We start from the raw sequence: 19,319 nt of genomic DNA, 5'->3' as shown, positions 1-19,319 counted from the left end.
TCACCTCTGCTCTAGTTAGCAGGTGACTCTGAGAAGTGCATTTTGAGGGTGCCCGGCTGTTGGCCCTTGCAGTTGGCTCTGCCTCTAGCCTCTTGCTCAGCTCTCCCTTGCAAGGCTGGCAGCCACTTGTTCATCCCCCAGCTTCTTTCCCCCTGCCTTGGGGGTACCCTGCTCCCCTCCACCCGTCTCAGGCTTGCTCCTGAGAGGACTGCATACAAGTGGAACTGGCATGGGAGAGATGAAGCCCCCTCACAGCCAGCCCAGCCTGCAGCTGGGTCCATGGCCTGAGAGAGAGGCCGTTCTGGTCTCTCCATGTCTTTCCTGGATCCTGGGGAACCCACACCACAGGGGTCGTAGATGTCGCCCCTGAAATGAAGGCAGATGATGCCCATGGCAGTGTTTTATTATTAACCTCCCGTTTCGCAAGCTCTTGGCAGCAGTGAGGCGTCGATAGATGTGTGCACACGAACGTGAACTAAGACAGGGAGCGCTGCGTGTAATGACATCTGGACCCTGTTCATTTGGGTAGATGTTATCTGCGGCAGTCGGGACATGCCAGTCCGTGTTATTCTGGGGCTGAGCCACCCGCCACCTGGGTGGGGGGGCCTCGGGAGAAGGCGCTGACTGTGAAGTGACAGGATTCTCAGGAGGAGTCCAGCTGGGCCACCTGCCTTAGGACCAGGGGGTCTGATCTCTTGGACTGAGGACAGTGTTTGTTTGTGGCTGTCCAGGACACTAGAGTGTAGACCAGCAGCCTAGACATTCCAGGATAGTGCTGGGTTGGGGGTGGGCAGGAGAGAGGGAGGGTGGGGCCCACTCGCAGTGATGCCGGCAGAAGCACTGGCTGCAAACACTCGCCCACTTGGCTGTAGTGGTGCTGGAAAACGAGGGAAGGCGGTGTGAAAAAGGGGTTTCTGCTGGTGGGAGGAGTCGGAGAGAAGCCAAGCTTGGCTGCAGGGCCCCGGGTCTGGGCAAGGAGGAGGGTCAGCACTGGGCAGTTTCTGGGCTGACCTGCTGGGACCTGCTGGGACCGAGGGAAGGCCGGTGAGCTGTGCTAGTCTGGCTGGACTCTGGCCCCGGAGCAGTGCTGGGAGCTGCCGCGACCTTTGCAGGGGGCTGCCTTTTTGCGCCTCAGGTTTCTTGCCGCTGCTCAGCATCCTCCAGTGTCCCCGACAGCTCTGACCTCACTGTGACCCCACGGTCCTGCCTGTCTTGTGCTTGGTGTCTTCCCTGATGCTGTTGTTTCTGTCTCCTTCTCCACTGCCTTCCTGTTGTCCCTTGAACACCAGATATGTGGGTGCCCACCCCAGCCCTGGCACTTGCTGTTCTCCCTACCTGGGGCATTCTATCCCCAGACAGACACACAGTTTTACTGCTTGTAACCCCTAATGGAATGAGGCCTCCTCTAACTACCCTGGCCCATTTGAATCCCTCTGGGGTGCCCCTCCTACCCTCTCCACCCTCAGGGGATACTAATTGTCTTCCCCCTGGGGGATCAGCTGCACAGGGAAGGTTTCTTTGCTGGCTTTGTAGCCCCGCAGTTTCCCTGGTGCCCAGGGTGGCTCCTGCTGTACTGTAGGTGTGAATGGCCAAGCAGTTGCAGCAGGGACTTGCACCTGCTCAGCCACTCAGCTGACTTCAGCGTGAGGTGTGTGTGCCGTAGGTGGGGATGGATGCCGTGCTGGCTGTCTGGTCATTCATGGAACAGTTCCTGTGTCCTGAACCTTGGGCGAGTCATGGGAGATGCAGAGGTGAGGACCTAGTGTGTCTGTTAGTATCCAATAACTTGAGAGAGGGTCTGACATTCACCGCTGCAGGGGAAGTGGTTACAGAAATTACAGCAATCAGGGCAGGCCCCCTGGGGGAGGAGGGAGGGAAACACAGGTAGGGGATATCAAGGGCCTTAGGTTTTTTAGTTCCATCTAGCAGCACCCACTGGCATTAAGCCAGGGAGCTGGTGTGCCCCTGCCTCTCCCCCCTCCGCTTCTTCCTCCCACACAGGTTTCCAGTGCCCAGCGTGGAACCAGCCATCCTCTGAGTCAGGTCCTTGATGTTTAGGCAGAACAGGGCAGGGCTGGTCTGTGATGTGGGGTCTGGACATGTTTCCCCAGCTGGAACGGCTCAGGCCATCAGTGGGCAGGGACCTGTCGTGCCTGGTCCCCCCACTCCCTGCTCTGGCAAGGTGCCTGTCTCCTGGTTCTCAGAGGGCCTGGGAGCCTTTGGTGTGGGGCAGGCCCTGTCCTCAGTTATCTGCCTCCGCTTCTGCCCCCAAGGCCGCTGTCACCACCTTTCCTGTGTGGTCAGGAGCTGTGCACAGGCCCCGTGGCTGTGGATGGGGAGGCCCGGGCACCTTAGCTCACAGCAGTCCCTACTCTGTCTGGTGGCACAGGGATGCCTGGAGCACGGCCCGTGGCTGGGCTGACCACCTGCTTCCTGGGCTTGTTCTTGCCCACCTGGGAGGAGACTGCCCCTAGAGCACACCTCTGTCCAGCCTGCAGAGGTCCCCAAGGGGATGGCAGGGGGCCCACGGGGTTGGAGCCCCCAGTTCTCCCCGCTTTGTCCCTTCTGGCGAAGTGGGTGGTGGGAACTGTGAGGTGTGTACACAGCCCCAGCCCCAGAAGGTCATAAGCTGACCACTCAGTCGCTGGCCACTCCTGGGTGTGCCTGAGCTGACACAGGGGGTCAGGGTAGGTGACAGGAGAGCCAGGGTCTGGGGTAGGAGTCCCCAGTCCTCCTTGCTGTGGGAGCCAGGGTCAGATTCTTCCCCCTCTTTGTGTATTTATTTATTTGTGCTTTATTCTGGTGTGTGGATTTTGTTCCATCTCCTTGGTTTTGGGAGAATACAAAGAAGCTAGGTGAGGGGTAGGTTCCCGGGACTGGTGTGGCTGTGCGGCCTTTGTTTCTTTCTGTCCGGGCCGAGGGTGAGCTCCTGCCCTGTAAGCGGCCTCCCCTTGGCCCTTGGCTGGGTTGGATAGGGGCCTCGTGTGTGGGGAGCCTGCCACTGCCCTCCCCAGCTCCGCTCCTGTCCCCATTCACTAAAGAGCATGTTCTGGAAGATGCTACAGCCCTGTGCTCTCAGCCCTCGCTCCTTGTCCCTCGGTGCCCAGCTCTGGCCTCCCCTGAAGCTGAAGAATTCAGCAGGCAATGACCAGAGAAGAGGAGCGAGATGGAGAGAGGCGGCAGGGGTGGCCCGGCCACCTGGTGTGCACCTGTACACATCCTGGTGGTCTCTGGGGAGGGATCCCCTGGAGGACCCAGGTTTGCTCTTTCCTGGCTACTGACGGGGTTGGGAGAGCTGGAGGCCCCCTGCTACCCTGCCCCAGCTCCTGCTTCCTCTGCAGATGGAGGCAGGCCTAGAGGGGGAAGGGGCATGGTTGACTTCCTCCCCCTACCTGCCCCTGCCTCTGCTCTCCTGGCCCCTGTCACTCCCAGGGTATTTTTACTTGCTCTTGTTCCCATTCCCGTGATCAAAGGAAGGAGGGAAGGCTAAAAAAGCAGCAGCTTTGCCCAGCTCTTTGGAGAAGCTCAGAAAAGACCAGCCTAGCTGGACAGGGTGGAGTGGGTCCCACTGTGGTCAGGGGCTGGAGTTCAGTCCAGGCAGGGAGGCCTGGTGGGTGTCTGAGCAGCTGGGGAGAGGCGAGGGCTCCTGATTCAGAGGCTGCAGGTGTTTGCTCGGAGGCCTCCTTCCCCATGTGGCCTGGCCTTCGTGTGTGTGTGTGTGTGTGTGTGTGTGCGTGCGCGCGCATGCGTGCGCACTCGGCTCAGCCTGGATGTGCACCAGCCTCAAGGAGAAGCCAGAGGTGAACCCCTCCAAGGATCTGGAGGCCTGAGCGGGGCCTGGCTGTCAGAAGCTGCTGTGCACTGGCTCCTAGCCTGAGTATGCTATGCTGTAGCTCCAGCACACAGCTTGTCATGATGCCAAACATGCCTCTCTCAGAAACGTATGGGAGCTAATCATAACCTCATAGGATGCTAGAGCGGCAGGGTCTGAGAGTCGGGCCTGGGCAGCCTGCACAGGCTGTGTCCTCCCCGAGCTGTGTGTCACTGCTGCCTTGGCTGCCTCCTTGGAGATAGGGCTGTGATTGCCTGGGACAATTAAGCAGAGCCCTCAGTGAGTACTCAGGTACAGGGTCACTGCTGCTGCTCTCTCCTTGGAGCCACAGTGTGGTGCATGCCTGAGGTGGTCATGGTGCCCGCAAGCATCCTGACCCTTTCCTGTGCCCAGGATGGTCAGTCATGCTGCCCCACTGCTTTGAATGCGTGCCTGTAAAAGTAGTATGGCCTCCCAGACTGGATTTTCCTCCCACTTGCCCATTACACAGACGTGGGAACTGAGGATTGGCTGGCATGTGCCGCCAGCCAGGCAGTAGTAGCAGGACCCTGAGCTCTGCCTCTGGCTTCTCCAGGGTTCTTTTCTGAATTGCCTGGTGCTGGCATCTGGGGAGGAGGGCCGGTGCATTCATCACACAAAGGGGTAGGTAATGGTAGATACTCTGGGGGGGGGGTCCCCTGCCCCCTTGGACAACTTGCAAGCATTCCCCATAGCATTGGCTTCAGCTTCTGGAGGCTGCAGGACAAGGGTGGCGTCTGGGGCTTCCTCAGGTCCCCCCTACTCTCACTGCACCCTGTGTGGCTGGTGCTGACTTTGGTCCTGGAGGCTGTGTTCCTGCCCTGTGACCTGGAGGACTGCTTTAACAGCCCCCCCCATATCTAACCTCTGAGAAACTAAGGTGCCGGGAGCCTCTTGATGAGCATATTTGGGGAGAGGTAGAGACTGGGGGGCCAGATCAGCTCAGGGCCACTGAGGGGGAGAATGGCAGTCAGGATGGGATGATTGGAGGCCGCTCCGGGGCCTTGTTGGCCACATCATGTCTTGGGGAAACCTTTTGAAGTCCCAGCACCCTAGCCCCTCTTTCAAAGTGCCTGGGAGGAAACTGAGGTACCAAGTGGACAAATGGCTCCCCAGTCTGCATTTGAGAAACCCAAGAGGATGGGTCGCTAGTGTAGGCCCTGACTCAGCTCCCAGCCCTTCTCTCTGTGGCCTCCGGAGTGCAGGGGAGAGGTGGGGGAGGCTGCTGGCTCTAAGCAGGGAGGTTGGGGGAGGAGGGTAGGCACCCCCAGGGGAAATTAGCCCAAATTAGCAGTGAGAATGAGGAAGAGCTGGTGTTCTCTCCTCTCCCTTGCAGATAAATATTTAATCACAACAACAATCATCATGAGGATGATCATAATAATGTGCAGTGGCTGAGGCCGTAACCCGAGCCCCACTCGCAGAGGGAGGAAGTGGAGGGGGCCGGGGAGAGCCATGGAGAGATGGAGAGAAAAGTAAGGGAGAAGGAGCCCCTCTCTTAGGGGTCTCAGCTCTGCCTATCTGCCTGGGGTGGCTGTGGCAGCTTGGGCTGAAGAACTTCCTGATTCAAGGGGCACGTGGGGATTCCTGCAGCCCAACTCCGCCCTGGTGTCCCCTCACCCTGCACAGTGGGCTTCTACAACACCAGAGTGTCCACTGAGGTGCCAGCAGCCCACTCTCCTGCCTGGACCTCTGCCTGGAAGTGGCTGCTGCCCCTCTGGTCCCCCCCAACCTCCAATGCCCGTGCCAGGCTGTTCCTGGGTATGCTGATGGCAGCGGGAACAGGCCTCCGACGTCTCCAAACATGACCTAATTTCTGCCTTGAGCTCTCCCTTTTCGGCCGTCGTGGAGCTGCAGACGGGAGGAAACCGAGTTCGGGAGATTTATGGAGTCTTTGGTGATAACCTCCGGCATCTCCTTCTCCCTGGCTCCTGATGAGAGATCAGAATAGCTAATGTCTTCTCCGGCTTCTGTTTGATACTCTCTCTTTCTCTCTATCTCTCCTCGCCCTCAAGGTTGGTAGGAGGAAACCATCCAAGCTGTTTTCTCCTTGATGCCAAGATACGCCACGCTAGGAGCACCTTTCCCTTCTCACAGCCAGCCGCCAAGCACGGGCCTGCAGGACGCAGGCACCCAGGCCGGAGTTTGCCTGCTGCCCCAGCCCCACCACCGCCATCTGTGGGCTGGGGTTGCGCCGACCTCTGAGTGGTACCCGAGTGACATCCCCAGCATGGTTCAGCCCTCTGGCTCTTGAAGCTGCTCTGCCCATGTGTCCTCCGGCTGTAGCCACAACCACTGCTGTTGTGTGGCCAGGCATCCGCTGGGGCTAGGAGTGGGGCCCTGCTGTTCATGGGTCTCTAGGGTGTCCAAGATGTTCGGGAAGAGAGGAGTGGGCTGGTGGTGGGCACAGCTGCCCCTTTGCCTGCTCTTCAGCCTTGCCGGCCCCTGGCTACCTTCCTCCCTGGGGAAGCCCAAGGGCCACCCGCACATGAACTCCATCCGCATAGATGGAGACATCACATTGGGAGGCCTGTTCCCTGTGCACGGTCGGGGCTCCGAGGGCAAGGCCTGCGGGGAACTGAAGAAGGAGAAGGGCATCCACCGGCTGGAGGCCATGCTCTTTGCCTTGGATCGCATCAACAACGACCCGGACCTGCTGCCCAACATCACGCTGGGCGCCCGCATTCTGGACACCTGCTCGAGGGACACCCACGCCCTGGAGCAGTCACTGACCTTTGTGCAGGCGCTCATCGAGAAGGACGGCACGGAGGTCCGCTGTGGCAGCGGCGGCCCACCTATCATCACCAAGCCCGAGCGCGTGGTGGGGGTCATCGGGGCCTCGGGGAGCTCCGTCTCCATCATGGTGGCTAACATCCTCCGCCTCTTCAAGGTTAGTGCCCCGCGGCCGGCCCCACAGGTGCATGCCTGGCAGCCCAGCTCCTTTGGCTTCCCGGTGTCTCCATGGGGGAGAGCTCCTAGTTCCTGGGAGTAGGCACCGAGGGTGTGGGGACAGCCTTCCTGAGGCTGGGCAGGTTGGTGGGAGGCGCTGGCCGTGGTGCTGAGCCGGCGCTTGGCGCTGGGGTGGGAGCTCAGCTGTGCTGCTCTGGGACGTTCAGAAGCAAGAGGGGGAAAGGCAGTATGGGGTGGGAGGAGGGGGTCGTGGAGCGAGCGCTGAGAAGATTGGATGGAAATGTGGGTGGTGGAGACTGCCAGAGAGAGAAGGCAAGACTTGGGGGTCCCGTGATTTCTAATTGTGGTCCCTGGGGAAAATGTGTTTTCCCTCTGGGTGGCTGAGGAATTCCCTCGTGACCTTCCAGCCGTCATGCTGGCACGAGAGTGTGCCGTTCTGTCGGGTGGAGTGGTGGGAAAGCCAGGGCCTGGCACGAGAAGCAGGGCAAGGTTCTGGGGTTGTGGTTCCGACCCCAGCCTTTTGGAATCTGGCTTCCTCCCCTCTGCCCTTCTTTCTCGCATACCTTTTTTTTTCGTTCCTTCTGGAATCCCGCCCTGCCCCCTCTTGCCGCCTCCCTTCCTCTCTTCCTGGGGCAAGAGCTGCTGATTTGCAATTCAATTGGAGCCAAGTGCTTCGCTAAGCTGCTAAAACAACTGAAAGCTACCGGGTAGAGAGAAAAACATTACAAGCATTTTACCAATAATTACGTGCCTGCCTTTCCCTCTCTCTGCTTGCCTGGTTTTGCTCTGTGTGCGTGTGAAAGCATGTGTGCATGTGTGTGTGTTTGTGTGTGTGTGTGTGAGAGAGAGGAGACTAAGGGGCCTCACAGGAAGCCCCCCGGGCTCCTCCCTTGCCCGCCCCATGTCAGTTTGTGGGCCTCTAGAGGGGAGTGGTCTGGAAGAGGCTGGTGGGACCTTCTGGGTCCCATTGGCATCAGACAGTGAGTTCTTGGGGGCACAGATATTCTGGGGTGAGGTGCTCCTTGCCCAGAATGGGGAGTGGGGTGCCTGGGGCACACAGGCTCATTAATATCTTCCACAAGGCGGAGAGATGGGCGCTGGTGCAGTTTGGAACATGCCAAGTGGGGAGGGGCAGGGATCAGGAGGTCCCCTTCTCCCCCAGCCCCCTGCAGGATTGGAGAATGGGGAAGGAGTGATGATAGAGGTGGGGCTGGCTCAATCGAGAGAAAAGGGAGGATGGGGAGCCAAAGGCAAGCAGGTGGCTGCCATCAGCTTTACCTGGGTCCCAGTAACAGTATCTAGGCTGGCTACAACTCTTCCCCTTGCCCCCCAGTAATTAAACTGATAAGAATAAGAATAAGGGGCTGGGCAAGAAGCCCAAAAACCTTTTATAGGGGTGGGATGTCAGGAGAGGGCAGGCAAGGTGCCCAGAGAGGATCTCTGATTGATGACGGGGTGCAGTCAGAGCCAGAAGGGGTGACTCTCCATGGTGAACTCGCAGGGCAGAGCTGGAGCCTGGCCGGGTCCCCTGCTCCCAGACCTGGCTCCTTTCATTCTTACTGTTTGGAGCACCTGAGCTGAGAGTGACTCAGAGCCAGGCCTGCTCTGGGACCAGCAGCCCTGGTCTTATAGCTCCTACCTTGTCCTTCCTCTTCATTGCACTGTGGTTTGTTCTATCAGGACGCGAGGAGTATGGTGGGTATGAAAAAAATCCCTTGTGTTGTGGGTCTCAAACACAGGGTGCTGGCCCAGGGCACAGCTCAGGGTCTGGAGCCACATGTCTATTCAGTGTATCAGTTGTTTACCTGCTGATGTGAATGGAACAGCAAGATTTTTCTCAACTCAGTGGATGAAGTCGCTTGTTGGAATGCTGGTTTGAATCTCAGCTGCTCTGCTTCTGATCTGTTCGTGTGTCTAGGAGGTGGTAGATAATGGCCCAAATCCTCAGGTACCTGTGCCCAGAGAGACCTGGATAGGCTTTCTGGTTCCTGGTTGTGCAAATACTGCTGCAAGCATTTGAGGGAATAAACCAGCATGGGGAAGCTTGCTTTCTCTCTCTGTCTTCCCTCTACCCCTGTCATTGCCTTTCAAATAGATGATTTTTTCTTTTTTTTAAAAAAAGGAAGGTTGAGTGCCGGGGACAGTCATAGAAGAGAGATCTTCCATCCTTTGGTTTACTCTTAAACACCCCTAGTAGCTAGGTCCAGGGCAGTGTGAAGCCTCCTAGATCTCCCATGGGGGTGGCAGGAACTCAGATGCTTGAGTCATCATCTGCTGTCTTTACAGGTGCGTGTGCAGGAAGCTGGAGTGCAAGCAGAGTGGCAGCACCTATGTCGCGACAGAATAGGTTAAATCAGCACCTAGGATGCCAGCATTCTGTGTGAGTGCTGCTGTGGGCTGCCCTGATCTGGGAAGGAAGCACAGCGTGGCCCAAGGGCTTGGGTCCCAGCACCCACATGGTAGACCTGCTTGAAGTTCCAGGCTTTTGGCTTTGTCCTGCCCGGCCCTGACTCTTGGAGCCATTTGGGGGCGTGACCAGTGGATGGAAGATCTCTCAAATTCCTCTCTTTTTTTGTCACTCTACCTTTCAAGTAACTAAGTAAATCTTTTATATATATATAAAAAAGCAAAACTTGGACTTCAATATGGTAAATGGGTATCAAAAGAGATGGCTTAACATGCTATACCCTAAGGTCCCCCATCACGCTGCCTTTCAAATAAACGAGCCTTTTATTTTTAAAGGAGAACAGCCTTGTTGGTGGGGGCAGAAGGAACCAGCCATAGTCCCAGAGAGAAAGCAAAGTCTGAGTTCTGGGCTGAGAGAGCTGCCTCAGTTTCCCCAGTTGGTGGACTGGGCACACTCCTGGCCCCAGCCTTGTGGGCCAGGTGTCGGGGGTAAGAGGCCTCACAGGTGCCTGGCACACAGTCAGCCCACGGGAAATGTCACGGCACAGCTTGTGGTTGGGCCTTCCGTCCGCGTGAGTGACTGCGGCGATGCGGAAAAGGCTGGAGCGGGCATTTGGTGACAGACGGTGACCTTTGAGGCTGATCCTCAGAGCCGCACCATCTGCTGGCCCCTGGTGTCTTCTGCCGTGGATGGGCTCTGTGCTTGGAGTGTTGAGGCAGAGCAGCCGGCTTCTTTTTTGGATTCAGCGTTATCTTGCTGGGGCTCAGTGGGACATGGGTAGGCCAGAGCCCCCTAGCCTACTGTGTGCGGGGTTGATGGTGCCAAAGCGGCTTGTGGCCCAGAGCTGCTGGGGTGCCAAGCCTTGGACCACAGAAGATGGCCTGTGGAGGATATGGCTTGTGTGTGTCTGGGCAGCATTGTGGCAGGGGGCACTTCAGACCGATTCCACCCTGTGCTCTGCATGCCCACCTCCCTGCAGACAGCCCTTGTCTGTCCAGTGCTTGCGCCGCAGTGCAGGCAGGTGCTCTAGTATCCACCTTGTACCCCTCAGCAAAACCCTGCAGGCTCGACCTGCAAAGCTGCTGCTGGCCACAGCGTCTCCCCACTCCTGCATCACCCTGTCCTCCTTCCCCAGTTGCACACGGCCTTCCCACAGCCGAACTTCTACCTACCAGCTGGAACCATCAAACCTGCCCACCACCCCTCTGCCCACTCTTCACTCTTAGGTTAAAATGCCTGTGTGACAGGCCAGAGCTGGTTGCCCTGGCCATGGCCTATTCTGGGCACACTGGTTGTGTTCTGTGCAGACCTTTGCACATGCTATCGCTGCTGTCTGGATGGCTCTCCCTCTACTTTTAACATTTTTGTTTACTTACTGGAGAGGCAGAGATGCACCCACCCCCAGAGATAGCCCATCTACTGGTTCACTTCAGCTGCCGGCCTTTGGGATTGACCAGGCTGGGAACTCAACCCAGGTTTCACGTTTATAGGTGACGAGCCCACAGAAGCTGGAGTTAGGTATTGAACCCAGGTGCTCTGATGGAGGACACGGGTCCTTCCTTTGGGCAGCTCGTTTGCTGGGCTCACTGAAGCCGTGTGTTTCGCATTCACCTTAATCCACAGTAGCCCCCTCCGAGGCTCCCTGCCCCTAATGTGTTACTCATAGTTCCCTCTGCGTTTCCTTCTCTGCCACCTGTCACCTGCAGTCAGGGTCATGTCTGTTTTCCTGTTTGCCTTTGGCCACTTGTGAGATCAGGATTTGGCAAGTTGCAGCCAGCAGCCAGTCGGAGCACTGCCGGGAGCTGACAGAGGCCAGTGTGTATCTTCAAGGGTTGAAAGACAAAATGTGCCATGAAATGTGTAGTTGAATCAGTTGTGCTGGGAGCACAGCCACGCTCCCCATGGCCTCGGCCACGTGCTGTGGTGTCACTCAGGATCGGGATGGGCCTTTCTGAGCCTTGGCCAAGGGCGGGGATGCTTGTGTCGCCTGCTTTGTGGGATGTGGTGGGATTCAGGTGAGGACCCCTAGGAAGGGCTTGAGGTGCATACACTGGGTCCCCATGGGGCCGCCCTGAGCGCTGTCTTTGCCAGCAGCTGCAGGGAGTGCAGGGTTCAGGCCTGGCCTTGGATCTCAGCTTCTTTGGCTTTTGCTCATCTCAGCTATAATCTGGGCTGGGTCACTGGAGAGCAGGGCTGTCTGACAGGGTGCAGTTGGGCTTGGAAGAGGGATTCATTTCCTGCTGATGGTGTACCCAAGGGCTCCCCAGGGCTCTGTGTGTGTGTGCGTGCGCGCCTGGAGGGCCGGGCAGGCTGCTGGCGTGTGTGTGTGTGTGTGTGTGTGTGTGTGTGTGTGTGTGTGTGTGTGTGTGTGTGTGTGTCTGGGCCTGGAGGGCTGGGCAGGCTGCCGGCATGTGACAGAGGATGACTCTGGTGCCCGGGAGCTTCTGTCTGTTACGCAGTGAGGGGTCCACTTGCCAGTGAAGGCCCCATAGCCCACGACTTGCCCAGGGCCTGGCTCTGCTGTGCCTCCGTGGTGACCTTGGGTGAAGTGTAGCCATTGGTTAGGCCTGCCCTGCTCCTCTGCTCCTAACCTGGCTGTGCTTGTGCATCGACAGCTGACTTCAGGTCTGTCTCTGGCTTGGCCTGGACAGAGACACAAGTGGGCACAGGCCTTGCTCCCTGGTTCTTGGGGGACCAGAAAGTCATGGCCCAAGGACACCTTCTTATTCTGTGCATGTATCTGCCCCCAGCTTCCCGCCTCTCCATCTCACTTGGAGTTGCTCTCTACTTTCTCTTGCCCCATCCCACCTACTGTCACTGTCTCTGAGGTCCTTTTGGTCTCTTTCTTGGACTCTAGGTGATTGGTGCAGCCTCCTCCCTGATGGTTGGGGGTGGGAGGCAGGCACACACACCGTTCCCCAGCAGGTGCACTCAAACTCATGTCCACAAAAAATCTTGAGTGCTGCTCTGGGCTCTGCTTCTCTGGTCTGTGAGGGGATAAGGGTTGTACCATTCCAGCGGTGCGAGGAGCCAGGCCAGATGCAGAACTGTGAACATGCTTCCAGAGGCAAGTCGGAGTCCTGGCTGTGGAAACCTGGACAGGCTTCCAGGCCTGCTGGAGGAGGGCTTCTAACTGCCCCTCCCTCCTGTCTGCTGAGAAGTGTTCAGGGTGACCTCTGCGCAGGTGCACTGGAGCTGGAACCAGGCCTCTGATGGGCTCTGCAGCCTTCGTGCCGAGAGGAGGTGAAACATCCAGGCTGGGCGGGAGGGGCCTAATGGGCCGAGGGTTAGTGTGGGTCATGGCCTGGAGCCGGCAGCACTTGCCTCTTGGTGTCTCCCGGGGCTGTGGTTTCAGGGAGAGGATGGGCAGCATTAACCTCTGTTAGGGCCTTGGGGAAGGCCTGGTTGTGCCCGGGGCAGCCTCCTCTGCTTCCAGGCTCAGGAGACTGTCAGCGACTCCAGTATGGCTGCCCAGCAGAGCAGCTGGCTGGGCAAGTGCTTGACCCCTGAGGACCCCAGCCAGGATACCAGAGAGGAGGACATCCAGGAAATGCCCAGTGATCAACAACCAGCCTTTTCTTCTTCTTCTTTTTTTTTTTCCCCAAAAATGTACTTATTTTTATTGGACAGTCAGATTTACAGAGAGGAGGAGAGACAGAAAGAAAGATCTTGGACCGGCATGGTAGCCTAGTAGCTAAAGAATCAAAGGACAGAAGATCTTCCTTTCTGTCTCTCCTCCTCTCTGTATATCTGACTTTCCAATAAAGATAAAATCTTTAAAAAAAAAAAAGAAAGAAAAATGTTCTGTCTGTTGATTTACTCCCCAAGTGGCTGCAGTGACCAGAGCTGAGCCAATCAGAATCCAGGAGCTTCTTCCGGGTCTCCCATGCAGGTGCAGGGTCCCAAGGCTTTGAGCTGTCCTCCACTGCTTTCCCAGGCCACAAGCAGGCAGTTGGATGGGAAGTGAGACAGTCACTGGCACCCAAAAGAGATCCAGGTGAATGCTAGGTGAGGACTTCAGTTACTAGACTACTGACTGCACTGAGCTCAGCATTTCCTTAAAAAAAAAATTATTTATTTATTTGAAAAATAGTGTTACAGAGAGGGAGCGATAAAGAGAATGATCTTGCATCTGTTGGATCACTCCCAAATGACCACGATAGCCAGGATTGCACGGGCTAGGCTGAAGCCAGGAGTCTGGAATTCCATGGGGGTCTCCCAGGTGCATGACAGGGACCCAAACATTTGGGCCATCTTCTGTTGCCTTCCCAGGTTATGTTAGCAGGGAGCTGGATTGGAAGTGGAGCAGCCAGGACTCAAAAATGGTGGCCAGGCAGGATATCAGCATGTTAGGTGGCTGCAGCACTGGCTCCCAGCAAGGCTTTCATTCTGTTGAAAACGAGTGGCATTTTCCAGCTGGGTCTCGGGTCTCCCTTTAGTAAATATATATATACATATATATATATATTTTTTTAAAGATTTATTTTTATTGCAAAGTCAGATAGCAGAGGAGGATAGACTCCCTTTAGTATATTTTATTGAAGGGCTTCAGGCATCGGCAGCATCCCAAGAGTAGACTGCACCATGCACACACCTGCTCACCTGTTGCTGCTTGAGTCCTCTTCGCCGTGGGAAAGAACATTGGCCTCTCGCAGCCCTCTCCCTTCCCTTTCTCTTGGAGGCATGTGCTGCCCTGCGTCAGGTTTGCGTTCCTCCGTCTCCTGTGCACTTACTTGATCTCTGAGCAATGTTCTGTGTCATTCTGCGTGCTTTCAGCTTGGTTGCCCAGACTGTAGCACCAGCCTTCCTGGTGCTTGTTCCTGCTCCTGTGTAGTTGTCCACGGGTCCCCGGCCACCGTTCTGAGGAGGACTGGCAGGGAACAGGCCTCCTGATTGTCTCCAATGCCTCCCTGTTCTCTCCATCCGAATCCAGGCCAGCACCAGCTCCCAGCCCTGCCTCTCTCTCTGAATCCCTTGGGGCTGGTTAAAGCAGCTGTTCGCAAGGTGCCTGGGCCCACGCCAGCCCAGCTCAGCCAGACAACTGGGACGAGGCGCCTGTGCTGCAGCAGGCTCCCTGCTGGTTTTGCCACTCGCTGGCCATGGGTCTCCGAGCTTGGATGTCCTCATCTATAAAACGTAGGGCGGTTCCTCTCGGACAATAGTGAACGTGAGACTCAGAGCCAGCACACTGTTAGCCAGGTGGAGGGACAAGCCAAGGGGAGGGATCCGGAAGTGAGAGGTGAGTGTGGTGGCCTTTGTGTGGATGTCACCTGTCTGCCTGCTGGGGCTCTTGGGGGTCCCCCTACCCCGCTGTGGTCACCTGTCTTGCAGTGCTGGCTACTGGAGAGGCAGTGACTTGCAGCTGGAAGGGGGTTTCTGGGAAGGCTGAAGTGTGAGGAGATGTGGAGTGCCCTATAAGTACTTTGATGATTTTAAATTGCTTAAGTGGTTTCCTAAGATGATCCTAAGCCTCCTGGGCATACAGACACAAAATCAATTGGAAAATTCAACAAACCTATCTGGGGGAGCTGCAACCTGAGCTACCCACCATCTCCCTTGGCCCCCAGGCCTGGCAGGGGCAGAGTAGGACCCCTGTCTCCCCATCCCCTACCAAAAAAGCAGTGTAGGCCCAGAGGCTTTGGCTGGGGAGAGGATTCTGTGCCCCCCTCCTTTTTTTTTTTTTTTTTAAAGACTTACTTATTTTTATTGCAAAAGTCAGATGTGCAGAGAGGAGGAGAGACAGAGAGGAAGATCTTCTGTCGGCTGATTCACTCCCCAAATGACTGCAATGGCTGGAGCTGAGCTGATCCAAAGTCAGGAGCCCAGAGCCTCTTCAGGTTCTCCCACGCGGATGCAGAGTCCCAAGGCTTTGGGCCATCCTCAACTGCTTTCCCAGGCTACAAGCAGGGAGCTGGATGGGAAGTGGGGCCGCTGGGGTTAGAACCAGCGCCCGTATGGGATCCCAGTGCATGCAAGGAGAGGACTTTAGCCGTTAGTCTACCATGCAGGGCCAGAGAAGACTCCTTTTATGGCGTTGCTGTCTCCTGTGTGAGCCTTGAGACCCTAACCTGGTATTCTTTTTAATGACAGAGTTTCTGTTGGTATGTATCACACCTGCCATCCACTGTTCGGGCCACCAAAGGACATGCCTTAACCCTTTGTACCCCTGTATAGACACCCTCTGCGTACTGCTGGGGCACGTGCTGTTGCCTCCTGTGAGCTGAGCTGTCTGTGGGATTCCTTCCCCAGAGGCCCAGGTGTGTGGGGATTCTACCACACAATGCCACATGTCGCTTCTTGGCGGGGGCACGTTCTGAGACAGGCATGCTGAGGTGACTTTGTCCTTGTGTGGACATTGCTGAGGGCAGGCTCACGGACGCGGGTGGGGATGTGACATGGCTGCCATCTATGTGTGCACTGGGGACCAAGGCCTCCCTGGGAAGCACAGGACTGTGTTTGTCTCTGTTTCTGGCAGTACCTGCTTGGCGACTTATGGTGTCTGGTGATTGCTCTGGTCAACGTGCAAGCCCTTCTGCTTTGTCTGGCTGCAAATTACTCCTGGCTTCTGGTCTCTCCTGACCAACACAGGGTGATTTCCAGTCTAGCTTTGCAGACAGCTGTGACAGACAGCTCGGCACACTGGCTGCTTTGCTGTCCCTGGGGACAGATGCCCACGCAGAGTGCTGGGTCAAGGCTTTGTGACTGTGCAGATGTGGCCACCAGGATAAGACTGGACCCCGAGGTGCCCTGCCCTTGGACATCACCTCTGCTGCCATCCAGGATGGGCACTGTGACCAGCCCCCACTGGGCTCCTGATGACAAGTCAAAGGCTGTGCCCACAGTGTCTTCTGTGGATCCTCGTTGAATCTAGAGGAATAAGTTAAAAAATATTCTTAAAGGAAGAGTAAAACAGAGACAGGAGGAATGGGGAGAGAAAAGTCAGTGATTGAAGATCACCCATCATGTAACCACAACAGGCAGTAGTGGACCAGACCAAAGCCAGGCAGGAACTGCATCTGGATGTCTCATGTGGGTGGTGGGAGCCCATGTTCCCTGGCCATCTGGGCTGCCTCTCATGCCCATCAGCATGGAGCTGAATCAAAAGCAGAGATGGCATGCTGAAATGGGATTTGGACTTCTCAAGCAGTCATTTAACCTGAGATGTCACAACACTTGTTCCTAGTATTTTTTTTTTTTCTTAGCCAGGAAATATTAGTGTGAGAAAAAAAAAATCTCCATTCCTTAAAGAATCCAAACACAGAGTGTCCTGGAAATTGGGCAGCTGTGAACGCATGCCCGTTTCAGGAGGGCTGTGATGTGTGGTTTTAACCTGTCTGTCTGCGTGGTCAGTGTTTCTTGAGGATCTGCCGTAGGCCCCGAATTTCGCTTTAGTCCTGGAGGTCAGCTTTCCGTTTCTTTCCTTGGTTTCTAGTTTAGTGCAAGATGAATATGTGCTGTGTACTCGTTGAGGTTCAGCTCTGATGTGTGGGCCCAGTTTCCAGATGCCAACTTGAGACATGTTCTAGATTATTCCTTAGAAACTATGACCAGGACACAGTGTGTGGAAGGGACACTCGGGGATGGAGTCCTTCATCATCGCTTCTCGGTCATGGCAGTCGGTAGTCCATGAAGATCTGAGCTGTCTTGCAGATGAGGGAAGTAAGTCTCAGAGAAGATACTAGATGGCACCTGCTCACCAGATGGAACCAGAGCTGGGCTCCCAGCCTGCTGCCAGCAGCCCCACCACATGCAGAGGGTGCAAGTGCATCCTGTTAGTGTGGGGACCTGAGGGTGGGCACTGCAGGTGGTCTACACCCAGGAGTTAGGCACCCCTCCCTCCTGCTGTGCCCCACAGGTGAGTGTGGCCTGCTGTCCCCCAACTCCTTCATGCTGATGAGGCAATACAAGCCAACACATGTGCTGCAGGTTCTGAGAAAGACAAGGGCGTAGAGCGCTTAAGGACAGTTGATCACATGTCCTATGACTCAGGGTGACAGCCTTGCCATGTGTATGTGTTTCCCGCCAGTCCTGCAGTATGGTTTACCAGGCCACAGCCTGCAGACGGCTCTGTACCTGGTGTTTGCACAGCGCCACTGGCAAGCAGCTCCAGGCTCGTGCCTCATGGTGCTTTCTGGCTCTGGTGGCTGCCCAGGGCAGTGGTGCCAGCCTTCTTTAGGGACTTTGTCCCTCTGGTGGCCGGGTGGAGCTGAGGTCATGGGGCTGCTCCCCTGGCTGTGTCTGGTTTCCCTGTGGCCTTGCTCTCCGTGGAGAGATGCAACCATACAGCCTCAGGGTCTGGGTGATGGGAGCAAGCAATGAGAACGTCTTACTTCATTGGAGCAGGTCTCCTGGGAAGCACAGGTGCTCAGGTGCGTTCCCAGCTGGAGGTGGACATGGCAGGTGGAGTGTAGGAGGTAGAGCCACGTGGCCCGTTATGCCGTGGGTGCAGAGAAATGCTTAGCTGAATGTGGGCATGGGAGCCGGAGACAGGGGAGCTCACTGTGTTCTTGCTCGGGACGAAAACCTCCAAACCTTCACAGTGCAGTTCAGGAATTGAAATAGGGTATTGTCTGTGGGAATGGGATTTGGGGGATACACAAGGGCGAGGCTGGCTGGGAAGGGAGGTTACCTCAAGGTTCATTGGCTGCAGGCAGGTGAAGAGGCCCAGCAGGAAGGACTGGGAGGAGGAGGCCGATGGCCCTGGGCTCCTGCTTGGCGCAGTGCCCAGGCAGCCATGATGACTGACCCACAGCCTGGCAGCTGTGCCTCTGAGCCCCACCCTGGCCCTGCCACTCTCCTGTGGCCCTTGATTCTGTCTCCCTGCAGCATTCCCTGTGCACCTGTCCAGCTCCAGCATTTTAAAATAAACAGGAATGTAGCATGCGCGCGTGTGTGCGCGCGCGCACACACACACACACACACACACACACCAAGGCACCACACATGTCTCAGGGTTAAGATTCTGCAGGTTTTTGCACATGCCCCTGCTGTCTGATTGCCAGCATGAAGAACATTTTCTGCTCCACAAAGTTCCATAAGCCCCTGCTGGTTAGCATCTGGAGAGTTCTCCACAGCCTGACTGCTGACCGCTTGGCCCTGTGTTGCCCGTCCTGGCCTCCTGGGAGCAGACTGAAGGTGTGTCATGCATGTGGCTTCTCCCATCACCCTGTGAGAGATACCAGGGGGCCCAGCACGTCCGTGGTTCTTGGGTGTTTGTGGCTCTGGGCTGTTCCGTTGTGTCATTGTTTGCATGGTTCATCATTTATTTATCCATTCTGCTGCTGCTGCTGGACATTTGGGCCGAATCCAGTGTTTGGCTCTTATGAATAAAGCTGTTCAGAATGGTTGTGAAACGTGTTTTTTAGTGGGTGGAAGCGCTCGGCTCTCATCTACCAAGGAACTTCCCACAGCGTGTGGAGTGGCTGCATGGTTAGCCCAGCAACTAAAGCTGTTTTCGACTCTCCTGTCGCGTATTGGTGTGTCAGTGTTCAGTTCCCAGCTCTGGCTCCTGACCCAGGCTTCCGGCAAATGCAGACCCTGCTTTGGCAGCAAATATTTGTGCAAGTGATTGTGTTCCTGCCTCCCATGTGGGAAACCTGAATTGAATTCCCAGTTCCCAGCTTCCCCCCTACTGGCCGATGCAGGCATTCGTGGAGTAGATCCATGGATGGGAGTTTTCTATGTTTCTCAAATAAATAAATATGACATTTCAAGCAGTGTGTGTGTGTGGGGGGGGAAGCATTTTAAAAGTAAGTTTATTTTGGTGCAAAAAAATTTTAAATTCATGCCTATGAGGGGGTCTCCAAGATGTTCACAGAAGATGTGCATTATGGAAAAAAAAGCTGCATGGATTTCAAGGTTTTTTGCATCCAAATACATTCAACCTTTAATGCTATTTCTGTGTGTGTGTGTGGGGGGGGTACTTTAGGGTGAGTTTCTGGCTCAGGCTGCCAAGAGGGAGGAGCCTCAGGAGATGCTGCCAACTGTTTAGCCGAAAGAGACGGGAGCTTCTAGCCACCCTCCTTTGCTTTGGAAGTTGTAGTTGTGCACTGAAACACATCTTGAACGCCACCTTGTCTTCCACCCTGAGGGTAACACTGACCATGTGGGTGTTTGCCTGTGAGTCCATCACGTCCAAATCCTGCCCTGCTG

General features: G+C 56.0%; 1 protein-coding gene across 3 annotated transcripts in view; it reads left to right on the top strand.

Annotated features, from left to right (window-relative positions):
• The window catches only part of GRM4 (glutamate metabotropic receptor 4), a 95,256-nt gene that overhangs the window by 10,913 nt on the left and 65,024 nt on the right, over positions 1-19,319 (top strand). Inside the window, exon 2 of one of the 3 annotated variants that reach the window (XM_040982939.1) lies at positions 5,866-6,740. The exons of 1 other annotated variant lie outside the window; for it this stretch is intronic. In XM_040982939.1, the coding sequence (XP_040838873.1) occupies positions 6,222-6,740 (519 nt within the window). In that variant the 5' untranslated portion in view covers positions 5,866-6,221. Of the gene's footprint in view, positions 1-5,865; positions 6,741-19,319 lie in introns of those variants that run through there. One more of the 3 variants, XM_040982940.1, reaches the window with a different exon arrangement.

Source organism: Ochotona curzoniae, unplaced genomic scaffold (assembly GCF_017591425.1).
Source record: "Ochotona curzoniae isolate NIBS_2020 unplaced genomic scaffold, NIBS_Ocur_1.0 contig_3819, whole genome shotgun sequence".
NCBI classification, from domain to species: domain Eukaryota; kingdom Metazoa; phylum Chordata; class Mammalia; order Lagomorpha; family Ochotonidae; genus Ochotona; species Ochotona curzoniae.
Note: the sequence above shows the minus strand (reverse complement) of the source record. Positions and strands in the feature narration are given on the sequence as shown.